The 16,727-nt window shown below is 46.8% G+C and overlaps 1 protein-coding gene across 1 annotated transcript in view; it reads left to right on the top strand.

Moving 5' to 3' along the window:
- Window positions 1-423: 423 nt before the first annotated feature.
- The window catches only part of CELSR1 (cadherin EGF LAG seven-pass G-type receptor 1), a 163,294-nt gene continuing 146,990 nt past the window's right edge, over window positions 424-16,727 (top strand). The window contains exon 1 of the mRNA XM_031507931.2: window positions 424-3,604. Within this exon, the coding sequence (XP_031363791.2) occupies window positions 424-3,604 (3,181 nt within the window). The remainder of the gene's footprint in view (window positions 3,605-16,727) is intronic.

Genomic DNA, 16,727 nt, shown 5'->3' with positions numbered 1-16,727 from the left:
GGACGGGACGGGACGAGGCGCGGCGGCTCTGCCGTGTCCCGCAGCCACGCGGGAACGCGCCGCCCGTGGGCCGGCCCCACCGCGGGGGAGACCTCGGTATTTGATTGTCTTTTCTTCTTTTCGGCGAAGGAGAGAAGCAGCAGGTTTATGCTAATCGCCCTCTGGGGAGCGGCGGCGGGAGGAGGAGGAGAGGAGCCATTTTGAACTCACTTCAAAGTTTAAGGTGGAAAAGTTGGAGCTCTCCAGCCCGCTGCCCGCGGACCGGGACGGGGCGCGGGGCTTGAGGCCGGCGCTGCCCGGGAGGCGAGGGCGGTGGGGGAGGCGGGCCGGCGGCTGATGGATGCGGGCGGGCGGGCAGCCCGGCGGGTGGATGGATTGTGCAGCAGCCCGCTGCCCGGCCCCGCTGCCCGCTGAGCTCCGGAGATGCCGCGGCTGCTGTCCGCCGCCGCCTGCGTGTCCTGGGCCGCGCTGCTCTGCGCCCTGGCGTCGGCAGGCGGCAGGGACCCGCGGCCGCCCCGCGCCGCCCCGCTCCTCCACCTGCCCGCGGGGCGCCCCGCCGCTGCCGCCGAGCCGCCGGCGCTGCCGCCCGCCGGGCGCCTGAGGGCTGCGGGGACCGCGCCGCGCCGCGCTCCGCCCGCCGAGCCCCGCGGGCCCCGTGGCGGCGGCCCCGGCCCGCGGCGCGCCCGGCACCGGGCGGCCGCCGAGCCCCGCGGAGCCGCCGCCGGCTGCGCCCCGCTGCCGGGCAAGGAGGGCGGCGGGCGGCGGGGAGCGCGGCGGGCGCGGAGTCTCAACAGCCCCCCGCAGTTCCAGCTGCCCAGCTACCAGGTCTCCATCCCCGAGAACGAACCGGCCGGCACGGCGGTCATCGTGCTGCGGGCCCAGGACCCTGACGAGGGTGAGGCCGGCCGGCTGGCGTACTCCATGGAGGCGCTCTTTGACGAGCGATCCAACGACTACTTCACCATCGACGCCGAGACCGGCAGTGTGGTCACTGCCCGCAGCCTTGACCGGGAGACGAAGGACACCCACGTGCTGAAGGTTACCGCCTCCGACCATGGTTCCCCACGCCGCCGTTCGGCCACCACCTATCTGACAGTGACTGTGAGTGACACCAACGACCACGAGCCAGTGTTTGAGCAGCCCGAGTACCGGGAGAGCATCCGGGAGAACCTGGAGGTGGGCTATGAGGTGTTGACCATCCGTGCCACTGATGGTGATGCCCCAGCCAATGCCAACATGCTTTACCGCCTGCTGGAGCCAGGAGCTGGTGATGGGGTCTTTGAGATTGACCCGCGTTCCGGGGTTGTGAGGACCCGAGCTTCGGTGGACCGGGAGGAGGTCTCTGAGTACCACCTGGTGGTGGAAGCCAATGACCAGGGCAAGGATCCAGGACCACGCAGTGCCACAGCTATGGTGCACATCACTGTAGAGGATGAGAATGACAACTACCCTCAGTTCAGTGAGAAGCGCTACCTGGTCCAGGTGCCAGAGGATGCCCCAGTGAACAGCCAAATACTGCAGGTACAGGCCACAGATCGGGACCGGGGCAGCAATGCCCAGGTGCACTACAGCATTGTGAGTGGCAACCTGAAAGGCCAGTTCTACATTCACTCTTTCTCTGGCGCCATCGACCTCATCAACCCTCTGGATTACGAGACTATTCGGGAGTACACGCTCCGGATCAAAGCCCAGGATGGAGGCAGACCTCCTTTGATCAACTCCAGTGGTATGGTGTCAGTGCAGGTGGTAGACGTGAATGACAATGCCCCCATCTTTGTGAGCACTCCCTTCCAGGCCACAGTGCTGGAGAATGTTCCTCTGGGCTACTCGGTGCTGCACATCCAGGCTGTGGATGCTGACTCTGGAGAGAATGCCCGCTTGGAGTACAAACTCATAGAGATGGCACCATCCACTGGAGGTGCCCCTGTAGCAGGTGACTCTGGGTTCCCTTTCCAAATCAACAACAGCACAGGGTGGATTACTGTGGCTGCAGAGCTGGACCGAGAGACTGTGGAAAACTATCACTTTGGGGTGGAGGCCAGGGACCACGGTGTGCCGGTCATGACCTCCTCAGCCAGCGTGTCCATCACTGTGCTGGATGTGAACGACAACAATCCCACCTTCACAGAGAAGGTGTATCACCTCAGACTGAACGAGGATGCAGCTGTGGGCAGCAGTGTCCTGACCCTGACAGCAGTGGACAGGGACGTTAACAGCGTTGTGACTTACCAGATTACCAGTGGCAACACCAGGAACCGTTTTGCCATCACTAGTCAGAGTGGAGGAGGGCTGATCACACTGGCCTTGCCCCTGGATTACAAGCAAGAAAGACAGTATGTGCTCACAGTCACTGCCTCTGATGGCACTCGCTTTGACACCGTCCAGGTCTTCATCAATGTCACAGATGCCAACACACACCGCCCAGTCTTCCAGAGCTCCCACTACACAGTGAGCGTCAGTGAGGACAAGCCCATTGGCACCTCTATTGTCACCATCAGTGCCACTGATGAAGACACAGGGGAGAATGCAAGAATCACTTATATTTTGGATGATAATATCCCCCAGTTCCGCATTGACCCTGATACAGGCACCATCACCACCCTGATGGAGCTGGACTATGAGGACCAGGCCTCCTACACATTGGCCATTACAGCCCATGACAATGGTATCCCCCAGAAATCGGACACGACGTACGTTGAGATTCTCATCCTGGATGCCAATGACAATGCACCCCGCTTCCTGCGCGACCGCTACCAGGGCTCGGTTTTTGAGGATGTGCCGCTCTCCACCAGTGTCCTGCAGCTGTCTGCCACTGACCGTGACTCAGGCCTCAATGGCCGTCTCCTCTACACATTCCAGGGTGGTGATGATGGAGACGGAGACTTCTACATTGAACCCACTTCTGGAGTGATACGCACACTGCGCAAGCTGGACCGTGAGAACGTGGCTGTCTACAGCCTGCGGGCCTTTGCTGTGGACAGGGGCAGCCCACCACTGAAAGCCTCTGTGGACATCCAGGTGACTGTGCTGGACATTAATGACAACCCCCCTGTCTTTGAGAAGGATGAATTTGATATCTTTGTGGAGGAGAACAGCCCCGTGGGCTCTATTGTGGCACGGATCAGTGCAGCTGATCCTGATGAGGGGACCAATGCACAGATCATGTACCAGATTGTAGAGGGGAATATCCCTGAGGTCTTCCAACTAGACTTACTCAATGGAGACCTCACAGCCCTAATGGACCTGGACTATGAGAGCCGGACAGAGTATGTTATTGTGGTGCAGGCCACTTCAGCCCCTCTTGTGAGCCGAGCAACTGTGCACATTCGCCTCCTGGACCAGAACGATAATCCACCTGTGCTGCAGGACTTCCAGATCCTCTTCAATAACTATGTGACCAACAAGTCCAACAGCTTTCCCTCTGGTGTCATTGGCAAGATCCCAGCTCATGATCCCGATGTGTCTGACAGCCTGGCCTACACTTTTGTCCAAGGCAATGAGTTAAACTTGCTCCTTTTGGACTCCGTCACTGGGGAACTCAAACTCAGTCGTGATCTGGACAACAACAGACCCCTGGAAGCCCTTATGAAAGTGTCAGTCTCAGGTAAGCAAGCATTTGAGTTCATTGTTTGTCAGACCAGTATGGGGGCATGGGCAAAAATAACACACTTGCAGTTTAGAGTGTAGCTCTTGGTTTTCCTGAAGCAGCAATTTATCTGTGAAATTTTTGGAGAGGAACCACAAAAATCTATCAAGTCTATGTGCTGTGGATTGAAGTGTTGCTTTGAAGTTATTTAGTAAACGTGGATCACAAGGATAAATAAATATGAGTGTGCATGGAAGGGAGCATACTCCCTCAGCTGAGGTGGTACTGAGGCTGGAGCTTTTCTGATGTGGTTCCATAAAGGTAGTAAATGATGTAACTTGCCAAAATGTAGGGAATGCACAGGTTATCTGTAATGCTGTCTCCACTCCCACTTTATTTTTCTGTAAAAAAAAAGTTGAGATTTGATATGTCTGCTTTTTCAGCAACAAAACATGTTTACTCCCTTCCGTGTACCCAGAGGTTTGGCTGGTAGTTCCTTAGACCTCAGCCCAGAGCTGGTGTGGCCCAGGTGGACTGGAACCAGATGTTCTGCTGCTGTTTGTACTGCTGACCTGCACTCCTGTGGGAAATGGCAGCTCTGAAAGCAGTGAGTTGTGGCTGTGTGATAGCTGTGTAACATGGCTAATGGCACTGAAGCTGCTTTAGTGGCACTAGGGGCAGATACTGGCCAAATGCAGGCCCCAAATCAGGGCTGTTTAAGGGGAGGGAGAGGAAGGGATGCTGTGCCATTAACTTCATTGGAGAACTTGCATCTCTGTGTATGTGTGAAGACTGTTCCATATTGTCCAATATATACTTTTATTTGAGTACAAATATGCTGGTAGGATATTGTTATTTTTCTGCTCAGTTGCTTGTTTATCATGGAATTACTTTTTATGCCTCTAATTGTGACATCAATCATGCAATGAGTAATTTCCTCTTTAGGTGCCACTCTATAAAGTTTACTGTGGACCTGATCCCATATTTCTGTTGACTTTCAAAGGTTTAGCCAGATACTTTTCTTGCTGCCTCTCTCTGCTGCCTCTCTCTAAGATTTGTGTTATTTTTGTAAAAAAAAAAAAAAAAAAAAGCTCAAAGTACTAGGTAGGTAAAATCACACTTCGGGAGATTATTAGAAAAATAATAAGCACACTATGGCATAATTTCAGCAGCAATTGTTTTGCTGTAAATGTGGCCACAGTGTGCAGCAAGGCCTCGGAAAAGTGAACCACACTCTCCCTTGGGTTTTCAGGCTTGAGGTTCTTTTTTCTTCAGAAAAATGAAAGTGACATTAACTGAGCTGACTGATTTTGCTGCAGTGTATCCCCTGAAAAGCCACTCCTGGTTCTTCCAAAATGTTAGGGTGCTGCTTATGTGGTAAGGTAAATGCTGTTTCCATGTCCTGTGAGGACTAGCAGGAAAAACAGACAGCAGGCTTGTGACCTTAAAGAAAAACATTTGGATTAAGGTGCAGATGATTGCATGGTCACTGTTTGAACCAGTAGCTCTTTATCTGGTAGCAGAAGATAAGCACTCATCTTGGAGCACAAAGCTTGGAAAAGTTGTTAGGCTAGGTGAAGAGTGTGTTCAGTGCAGAAAAACAGCTGACATGAATGATTCCTTTCTTAGTATAATGAGTTATACGGTTTATGGTTTACGTGACTGAAGTCTCAGGTAGGAGAGAAGACCTGTTTTCTTATGCAAGAGATTGATTATTCCAGCATCCTTTTCATGTTTTGTGAAGGTGTGAACTTTGAAACTGCTGTGATGTTCATCAAAATGGACTGTCTGCTGCATGTCTTGAGATACTTGAAATTGCTTAAGTTTTTTATGGCTAGGATTTTAAGATAATTTTAACGAGCACTGAACTACATTTGACATTTATTTGGAGAAGTTCACTGTGTGGAAATTGGAAGGGCAGTTTGTCGTGTGATTAGTCCATGAAAGTCTCACCTGCCTGGTTTCTGTGATTTATCTGATACAGTTAAAAAAAGAAAAGAGACAGAGAAGAAGCTCAGACAGAAATACTCCACGGGGTTATCTCTAAGTGTTGCGTAACACCTGCAAATCATCTGCTAAAATGACCTGCCAGTTAACTGGAAAAAACGTGTCTATGGAGTAGCCATTAACCTCTCAACCCAGACAAACAGAAAGTCCTCAGCTCCTCGCAGCTGCTCCTAGGTCAGGGAAGGACTGGGACTCCTTATGAACTTGGGGGATTTGATCTCTGTATGAGCCGGAAATAACAGTGGTGCTATAAAAATCTTATTTCTATCTAGCAATGTGTTAGCTGCAGAGGCATGTGAGGGTGCGCAGTAGTAGCGAGGAACACTAAGGAGCACAAAGTAACTCAGTTGCTCCAGTGAGTTACTTTGAGACACTGATACGTGGCTAAACGCAGGACTCTTTCATTTGACTTGGGGATTATTCAAATAAGCATGGCAATTTTTGCCTTCTGCTTACTAACAAAATTTAAGAATCATGAAGACCAAGCAAATGGAGCTAATAGGCTTCATAAAGCTGTCAGAAGTATCATGTCGTCATTGTCAGGCTCTGTGGGGTGGTGAGCAGCTGGGGCAGGCTCGGGGCGAGCGGGGCTCTGCCCTTGCCTGGTGCTGGGGTGCCCGTGGGGTACCTGTGGGCTGTGCCCCCACAGCCAGCCAGGAACCAGCCCAGGCAGAGGAGGGAGGAGTGTGGGTGGTGTGGGTATTAGCATTTTGCTTTGGATTGGGAAGGAGCTTTTGAAGTCTGTCTCTTTTGAAGTGGATCTCTCTGGGTGTCCCTCTGCCTGTGCCGGTTGTACAGAGCCGTCCGAGTGAACAAACCGGACCCCTTTTGCATGCAACTGTTCCAGAAGTGCTCCAGGGTCCCTTAAATAGGCATATTCTCCTTTTTCTAGTGTGCCTTCAAGCTTTTGCTACAGAAAGGCAGAACTTTAGCTTTATATTCCCATGTCTGCACATTGTGTTGTTGTTTTAACAACTGGGGTGAAATCTGGACTCTGCTCAACTCCTGCCCCTCCCTGTCCAGGAGGGTCAGGATTTTACTCTGATCTTCTAAAACAGGTGGTGAAGGGTCAATCAGTCTGTGACTTCTTAGTATTACTAATAAATATATGGCTTTAATTGACAGGATGGTTAAATATAATTACATTTTGTCCACAGTGATGTTCATCATAATGTTAAATTGGGATTTATTTGGTCAAAAATGGGTTAAACATTGTTGAAGTCACATTGCATTTCCTTGTTAAACATTATATTGCAGTTCGTGCTGGGGCTGCGGTGGGGGGAAGGCTGGTATGAGCATCAGCTTTTCACAAACGTTACACAAGTTTGCCTGGGTATCACATTGCAAACACTGCTGGCACCTGCTTGGCTGTGTTGCCACAAGTAGTCCCACTTATCATCAACGACAGCTCGGTGGGATACAATAGATGTGTGTGCAAACTCCTCTGGGAACCCAGCCTAAATCAGCAGTGCAGGCAAAACCCCAACTGGCTGCATGCTACAGCTTTTGAGTGGTCCAGATAAATGTAAAATATCATTATGCAACATGCAGAATACAGTTCTGTAAAGGTGTTGCACCTCAGGCAGTGAGGGATAGACACCCAAGCATTTCTGAGGACTGTGCAAGCTCAAGTATTATCTTTTACATTTCCTTAACTTTAAATATCCAATGGCATTCAGTGAGTTTATTGGCTATCAGCAAATAGAAATTAACATAGAGCTTGTTTGTGTTACAGTCAACTTTGGGAATTTTTACTCAGAGCTTCATAAAGAATTTTCATTATTATTGTAATTTAAAAGTCATTATTGCTAATGAGCCTAAATTTCCAGGTCTGTGCCTTCTCCATACAAATACAGATGATGCAATACTTTGGTGCAGCCCTTCTGAGAAAGGTGAGGCCACAGCTGTGCCTGAAATACGAAGTATTGGGGCATTACTTGTGTGTGGCAAGACTTGAGATTAAAGGGAAAAAGGAACTTCTAGCGAAAAGGTATCTTTGTATGTCCAGGGACACCTGTGGGCACAGAGGGTGAGCATGGCATGACCTCTCAGGATGTGTGCTGGACACCAGGGCAGCACCAGGGTGCAGCCCAGCCTCATGTCCCCACCTTGGGCAGCAGGGCAGATGGGGCCTTCTGAGCTTTGGGGGCAGGTCTGCAGGGTGGCTGCTTCTGGCTGCCACCAAGGACATGCTTCCAGGGACAGCAAGGGGCACCTAGCACCCAAACTGGCACTTAGCACCCAAGCTGCTCTCCACGGCCCCCTTTCCAGGGAAACACTGCTCCAGGCAGCTGGCGTAGGGATCCCTGCCAGTTACACAGTTAGGAGATGGTGGAAATGGATGGATGGAGAGTCCTCCCCTTGGAACAGGAAATGTGTTGGGGCCTGTTCTGTCCTGCAGGGCTTTTGCATGCTGGCATCCTTTGGCTGCTGCCCTTCCCTCAGGCATCCCACTGTAGAGCCAGGGGAGGAGGCAGTGGTGCAAAGGCTGCGAGGCCTGGGGGCAGTGATGAGGGACCCATTGAGAAAGGTAGCATGATAGCACAAGCTGCAGGATTGTATCTCCAGTCCTGGAGTGCTGTGTTTGGTGGGACTGAAGTGAGGGATGACTGATGATAGCTAGTAGTGGTGACTATGAACATTTGCATTTATTTTCCTAAAATAGCAAATCAAGAACAGTAGCCATCAATTAAAGCCAGGGTCCTGGATCTGCTGTGGCTACCTGTATCCTTTATTGCATCCATATAGGTTCCATATTCTAATTCATGCTACAGCAAGGTGCATTGTAGACGGGTGTCCTTCCAGCCTGCTGGAATGTGACTTTCGGTTTTCAGCTGTGTGATGTGTTCCAGCTGATAAAAAGCTGTGATTGCCTTGTTGCTTCCCTTCAGGCTTCCTTCCACTTTATGCCTGGGTTTCATAGGAGTGGTGTATTTTTGTTTCAAAAGACAGGAAAATGTCTGTGGCAATGAGGGGAAAATATTTAGCAGAAGTCTGACTGACAAAGGAACTTTTTATGAGATAAAAGGTATCTTCTGTCTCTCAATAAATAAAATGTTTATACTTTTCTCAGCAATTTCTGAGAAAGAGAGAAGCTAGGGGAACAATGAAAAAAGTATAAGAAGAATGAGAATGGAGATATGACAGAAAGATTTAATAGGCTTTACTTGGTAACAAGTCTCATGGGAAAGAAATGAAATGTAGAGAAGTATGGTGGTGGGATTACCTTGAAAACTTTTTTCCTCTCATTTTCACATTATTTGCAAATAAAGAGATAGTTGTAATAAGCATTTTTAAAAATTGAATTAGTAATTTCTTTATATTTTTGATAGCTTTTTAAGCCTCAGGGTATATTAAAGAATTGGTTTCCTTGGTGTATTTTCTTGTGATTTGCTTCCATCTCAGACATCACTGAAATATTCTTCCTTCTGACCTGCACCACTGAGTTCAGAAGAATCCTCTCTTGTTCTGTTTTTCTGGAAAGGCATTTCAGAATTGTTTTAGGCTGGGATTATGGAACCTGCTGCAAACTGCCAAATATAGAATAAACAATGAATTGTTGTCCAGGTAATGGCAAAAGAGCCCTTTGTTTAGAATACGGAATAGTTTTCTAAGTTTCAATGTTAGCATGATAGTAAACTTGCAGCAGAGGTAGTGGTGGGGAAAGTAGGTGATGTGAAGCAGTGGGATTTTATACTTCATTATCTCCAACTTCCCAAGCGTTACCTGAGGAAGTGTCTGGCTGCTGATAAAACTATCATTTTACATCTGCTCGCTGAATGGTCCATTTTCCCTCAGTGTATACACTTAATACCTTGGAACTCCCATCCATTGCTGACAACCATGTAGGAGCTAAATACATTTTCTCAAGACATCCCATGACTGAGGATCATAATGTGAGGTTTTAAAGTGTAACATTAAGTGAAGTAGGTAGTGTGCTCAATGCTCACCAGTAGGGTGACTGAGAGACCCTTAGCAGACACTTGGCTAGGAACCCAGACATCCTCACGGTTCAGCCAGTCTGGTCAGAGCATCTTGATCAGAGCATCTTGCCATCCTGGTATCTCCCAGCATCTTCATGGAGGGTTTGGGGTGACTCAGTCATGATCATCCTCCTCCTCAGAGTGTGCAGCAGGTTTGTCAGACACCCCCTGTGGCTGATGAGTTGTCTCCAGTCTTTAGGCTGGCTGAGTGTCCAGAGTTCAGGAGTCCAGGGGCATGTGAGAGCATGCCACAGCTGTGATGGTGGTTCCAGTTCAGCCAGATGTGTAGCTGCTGCACACATTGGCATAGCTGAGCTCACATCCATCTGGTTATGTTGGGTACAGCAATTGTTGGGCACAGGTTTGGCTTGCAGCTTCACTGGGCCCCTCACTTCCCTTGTGGGTCAGGTGAGACTGATACAATGACCCCGGGAATATGACTGCTCTGAAAGCTGGAGCAAGAAACAACTAAATGTGAAGCAGAAGCCACTTTAAACCTGTGAGCAAGCACCTTTTCAATATTTAGCAGTGTAGGCAACTCTAGCAGTAATGCTCATGCATGGAGGATGAGTGAGGGAAGGATCAAATGTCAAGATACAAGATCTGTGTTCTCCAGTCCTTCACCCTCTCTTTCTTAAGCCTTCAGGGTTTTGAGAGTCATTTGGTGAGGACAAGCTCTCTACCTTTGAGTACCTGAGATAACAACAAAGCTTACCTTCTTACCTCATTATTGCCTAAGTTACGGGGTTTGGGCAACTATCTCTTTTGGCTTCCTTTGACCTACTGACTTGCATTTCCAAAAATATCTATGGAAAGTATTTGGGAAATGTAGGAGGGTTAGAAGAGCTGAAGGTACTCAGATGAGATCTAATGACAGTCTTTGGCAATCTTCCATGTTACAGTTTTTCTGTCCTGGTTTCTGTGGGAATTACAATGTTTTAGGTAATATAGTAGTCCTGACTACTCTGACATCTACTTTGCCATTGAAGAAACGATCATGGTAGTACTGTCTTTTCTGAAGGATAGTTTTTTTTTGTTGTCTGCTCCTCCTTTAAGACTAGTTGTACAAAAGATTTCATAAATCAAAGTACGGAACAAGTTGACAAGGAGTGCAGTTCTTCAAAGATTTGTTCACAGTGGTTGTCCACTTGAAACAAAGAACATCTGAGACCTAATTAAATTCAGTTTTGCCACTTTGTATTTCTGTGACAAGTGCCAGTATTATTACTACCACCAAAATGAAGCTTTTTCCAATGTTGAAAAACACTAAACTTTTTTATAGAAATGATACAGTTTTCCAAAGGGGGCGGAATGTAATCTTTATCAAAAATTTTGAAATCTGTTGAGATTTGTCTAATACTTTTTTAAAAAATTTCCTAAGTCTTTGCTTGAGAATGAATTGCAATGTGTTGATCTTGTTGGATTGAAAACAGCATTATCAAAGGTACAGCTTGGCTTTTATGGTCAGCTCTCTATCTGGTATCATGATCATCCTCTATATCTATTCAAATGCTTCAAATGTAGGTTGCAGCCATGACTGGTTGATAAGCAGGAGGGCTGTTGACTGGAAATGTCCATCTCACCCCACTGATTAAAGAGGGAACATAAATGACTGACTTGGGCTGAGTGCCTTGCTTTTAGGTGGCTAAAGTTCAGTGGGATGAACCCACCCTGAATGTGTGTGCCAGAACGGAAGGGTTTGTTTTCTTTTGGAGTGATGATTGTACTTATTTCTGTTACAACAAACTACCTGTAGTAACAGGCTTAGCAGACTAGATAGAAAATATGGGGGAGGCTGTAATTTGCAAAGAGGAAAATGTTTTGCCATGAATAATGTTAGGATATACTTTAAATATTGTCAAGGGTTTGAGTGAATGAAGGGGGAAAGTATGCTTTTATGGGAATTTGGCATTCAATAAAGAAAGAAAATTTAAAAATACTTCAGAAAGATGATCTTCGCACTTTAAAAGAAGCACTTGAACAGAAATGTAGGATTTGCTGGAGAGAAAGGAAAATTGTTGGACTTTGTTTCAACAAGTCAATGCTGCTAAGCTGTAACCACCTTCACATTTATTCCAGTGTTTACCTTTGTCAAGCACAAAAAAAGCAAATAAATGGAACAGCAAACCTGTAATAAATCCTCAGGGGACCACATGATAAACATGGACATGTTATGTTTATCACATATAAAGGAAAGTAATCTGTTTTCAACACCATTGCCTGACACATGATAGATGCTACATTCCATCAGTCTCCAGCACTTTTGGAAATGACTCATATGGTCAAAATATTTCAGTGTTTTTTGAAGAAGGCAAAAGAAAAAATCCCTTGTTAACAGCTGCTGTCAACATGGCATCTCCCGCCTGCTGTGGAGTCTGTGGGTTAGGCCCAGTTTTAGGAAGAAGCAAAAGGTTGTGGACCCCACCAAAAGGGGCAAAGCAAGGACTATGCTATTAGATTTGAGTTTCCAAGATGTGATGGCCAGCAGTTAGCAGTCTGACTTTGCTGTTAGATCCCAAGGTTGTTAGGTTTGGAAGGTGATGTACTCAAGGTGGATCTCTGTAGCTGCCATGCCACCAGAGCACACATGATGGGCACAAAGATCTGCTGAAATGATTGGTGTAGTTGGATCTTGCTATTTCCTTTCACTAGACACAGATCAGACTCCTTGATCCTATTCAAAACTGATGTTAGCAAGTCACTGAGCTTATTGCATTGAATTCTTGTCACAGCACTTTTGAACTTTTCAGGAGCCAACTCAGCTTTTCATTAATTTGTGTGCTTGTAAGTGTTTGTGCTGGCTCCATTTCTAAAGGAGACCCTTGAACATCCAAGCTGTGATTTTTAGTTTTAAAATTGATTTGGCTGTGTGCATTTCATTTAAATCATGTAAAAGCTGTCCCACAGCAGTGCATTTCTTGTTTTAGCAGCCTCCAGACAGTGCAGGCACTGCTCAGCAGTGATTAGGGAAAGGCATTTGGCACTTTCCACAAGGTCTAGTAAGAGGACTTGGATCTAACCAGCAAGTGCTAGAGCATTTCACTTGCAGGTGCCTGTTCCCTGCAGCCCTATTCTGTTTTAGGCAGTTAAGTGTCCTGTAAAGTGGGAATACTTGAAATACCATCCCGCTACAGCTTGGGCACTTCACTCAGCACAGCGATCAGGACACTCAGCTACACAGAGATGGGCTGGGCTCCAGCCCTTGATCTAAGGGCTCTGCCTGTGCTGTACATTAAAGAGGAGCCCAAGAAGGTTCACAGGCTGTTGTGGTACTCACATTTCCCATCTCTTTGGTAAGTGCCATAAGCCACAGGATCACACTCACTCTTGCAGGGTGCAGGAGAGGATGTTTTCTGGCTCTCGTGCATAGGCAACTCTGCATCAGCAGCAGTGTGGGCAGTCTGGTTTTTACCCTCAGCTGCTGGATGCTCTTTAGGCCGTAACAGCCGTGGGATCACGAGCCATTCAGGCCATGTCAGGACTCAGTCACTTCTGGTTGTAACCAGGAACTGAATTCTTCTCACCTGGGAACTTAAAGCTAAAATAAACAAGAACGCTGGGAATTTCCATGGAGTACTTTCCTGTTGATCAGAGATTATTTGTTTGTCTCCTGGTTTTAATTATCTGTAAATGTATTCTGATTTTAAGGGGAACAGCCCCCAGATGGGCTGAAGGGTCAGTTATGGAAGAATTCATGGGCTCAGACTTCAATTACGCAGCCCAACCCATCTTTGCCTACTGTTTAATCCTCCTTCTCACTGCAGTTTGCCATGCTGACAGACTTGCTAGCAATTATCGACGTGTTGCTGCTCGTCACTTGGATGCAGTGGCTTTTCCCGCAGTGTGCTCACCGATGCTGTAGACAGCCAATGCTGCCCTACACGTGTGGTAAAGGTCTCTTGGCAGCAGTGACTGGGCTGAACTATCCTGTTGGCTGACTGAGTTTCCCTTCTCACGGGGTGCATTTCTGATGTTGGCCTCCTCTCAGTGACACAGATAATTTAGTGATATGTTCTCTGCATGATGAGCTCTCCATCTGGCAGATAATTGCCTGCTAGTTTAAATCCCATCTTAACTTCAGTTTCTCAAGCTCATGAATCTGCTGGTGCCTTCTGGTTAGTTTTGCAGAGTGTTTGCAAAAGGGTTGGGTACAAGTTATCGTGATGTGGGTAAATTTCTCTGGGTTTTTTTGATTGATATGTAAGGCAGATTAACTTTTAGGTCCTACTTACCAAGCTACCTGACATTATTCTGCATTGAGTTTGGCAGAATGACAGCTGGGTTTGTAGACCGAGCTGCTGACAGCAGGCACTGGTTGTTTGCACTGGTTATACAGAGTGGGACCCCTGTGTATGTTCTGGGACCTCGTAGATGCTGAAAGGTCATTACACAATACATGCTGGTGTTCCTTTTTCCTTCTTCCATATATTTTTCTCCTTTCTCCCTTTACACTCACTGGATCTGTTTGCACTATCCTGTTGTGCAGCAAGGTGCTGCATCTCTGGAGTTTGCTTGCTGCAGGTTTGTACAGGGCCATGCACAGCAGGGACCTTGCTGGGCTGCTTTTGTAATACCTGCAGCGCTTGCACTTCCACCGGCAGTTCTGGGTTGAGACTTCAGCAGTGATGGCTGCTGCTTGCAGCTTCCAGAGGTTTTGCAGACACAATCCTTTGCCCCTCTCATTGTGCAGAGCCCAGGGAGATGCAGCATAAGGTGCTGCTGACAGTCCCACAGAGGTCACCAGCACAAGCAGACACAGGACATCTGTGTCCAGCTCCAGGTCGCAGGACATGCTGCACACTGAGTGTCAGTGCTTGTTGTCTTTGCAGTCTGTGGAAGCAACACCTGTGTGGTCCAGTCTGGGTATTGATGTTGGCTGTATTTTTTTCCTATCCCTTGTGAAAAGGTGCAGCTGCCTTTACTGACTTGTGCCTTTGTGCCTCAGCTACCCTATGGCTCAGCTAATAACAGTGTCTGGGACTTTATTCAGCTTTAAGAAGCTTTAAACTAAGAAATTCCTATTTACTACTAACAGCATTGATGGACATCACTGATTAATGGCAATAAATTCAGGTTGAGAACTGAGAGACAAGGACTTTTTTGTGTTCTGTGCAGTGAACATGCTTGTTTTCTATGAATGTTACAAACTTTTGTATGATCTGCTTTTAAAATGTGTCCTTTGCCAAGTGGTGGGGATTTCTTAAGCTGAGATTACTGATTCACTCCTTTATCTCAGCCAACCTGCATCAGGCTGGGCTGAAGCTGAGATGCTGAGATGATCAGATAAAATTCTTCACACCACTTCTGGCAGTTAAGTGTCCATCCCTTCTTTTTCCCCTGGGGCAAGTCCTCCAGGAGAGTTTCTCCTGCTCTGAGGTTGTGTCAGTGACTCCCTGAGTTTTTGCTCTGAGTTTGTTTGATCAATCTGTAGCTGTTAAAATATTCCATTGCTCTTTTCAAGGCCTAAGGGGAAAGTAAAATGATAACTCTGATGGCCAGTTTGAAAGCTTTGCCCCATCCCATGGGGCAAACAACTTTACTTACACTCTAGCATCCCATACTGGTCATATAGGATGGCTTAGTGTTGCATAAAATTTGGATATCGTGCATTTTCAGGTATTTCAATGAACTTATATAAGTGACTAATGATAAGAAAACCCTAATTAAATTTTTTTCCTGTGATGAAACGGAATTTTAGAGAAATCAGGTTGAGATTTCAGCAGTTGTGAAATTCCCAGTGTTGTTCTTTGCACTGTAGAGCCTTTGTGTTTACTGCTGTAGTCATATTACATGACATTGCCTAATACCCAGCAAGGCGTATTCTTGGCTCATTCAGCAGGTAAGATTCCCTGAGGGTCACTGAATCTGTCCATGCACTCAACAGAGAGCTCACTCTGATGATTTCACAGCCATGTATTTGCATTTCCAGTACTTTTTCCTTTTTCCATGCTTTTACCTTTAATTCTACCATGATTATCAAAACCAAGCCTCTGACTAGTTTTGTGACCTGTGCCATCCTTTCCTGCATCCCACCTGTGGCAGCCAGCAGGCAATTAGCTGGTGATCTGTCACCAGGGGATGGATTTTCACTCTTGAACCCTGGCTCCATCCTCATGATGCAGCTGGAGGGGCCCACGGGTGTAGGCACGTTGCAGAGATGGTCAGGTCTTGCAGGATGGGGTGGGATATTGAACTTGCAGCTGAGAGCTGGTCCTCTAGCAAATGAGAAGGTGATCCATTAGACCTTCAGGATAATATAATCCCTTTTGGAAAACCCAGTAGTTAATAATCCAACACTTAGGAAGCATCACTGTTTCTGTTCCTTATTAGACATTTGATTAATTTATTTTCTAGTTTATTTTCTAGTTCTGTTCTTAGGATTTTGTAGCATTTCGTTTCTCTATGATAATTTACGAGTCACAAAATCTCTTGGAACAAGTTTTGTTCCGTGTGATGGCATTTCAGCACCTCTTGCATTTCCTTTAGTTGGATCTTGTGTTGCTGCTTGTTTGGAGGAAATGCTGCTGCTTCTCTGAAGAAGTCAATATATTTTTACCTGGGTGTGATATGCCAGTGTCACACTGCCCTCTCTTTGGAGATGGACCCTCCATCAACTTATATAGTACTTAAGGTGTTTATCAAATACTGGGATGGAAAATTACTCAGTTTTCTGAAATTACACTATTTGGGTGACTTAATTTTCTTGCCTGCCCAATGTCTATGTATTTGAGTTGGTTCAGACACGTGGAAGCATCAAAGCAGTGGAAAAAATGCAGTGGTGCATGGGGCTTCCACCCCAGGGGCTTAATAAGTGAGATGGGTTTATTACATGAAGTGAAGTACTACATGCTGTTGTACAAGGCACTGCAAATACCTCATCTCTCTCTAGTTCTGATTGTTCCTAGTCAAGAAAAGTTAACATATATTGTAAAGATGACAAATTGGGGAACAGAGAGAAATTGTTTTACCAGAGGTATCATTTATGGTAGAAGATTACATCCTTCTTATTGCAAAATAAAACCCAAAGAAGACTATGACTGCTACCTGCATCCCTGAAGTACAGGAGCAGGTCAGTTTAAAGAAAAAAAACTGTGTAAATGAACATAATAAATTTAGGTGGGATGTTAGAAGGCAGATTGAAACCTTCAGGG

Source organism: Lonchura striata, chromosome 5 (genome assembly GCF_046129695.1).
Source record: "Lonchura striata isolate bLonStr1 chromosome 5, bLonStr1.mat, whole genome shotgun sequence".
In the NCBI taxonomy this organism is placed as follows: domain Eukaryota; kingdom Metazoa; phylum Chordata; class Aves; order Passeriformes; family Estrildidae; genus Lonchura; species Lonchura striata.
The sequence above is the reverse complement of the archived record's forward strand: the minus strand, read 5'-3'. Positions and strand labels throughout refer to the sequence as shown.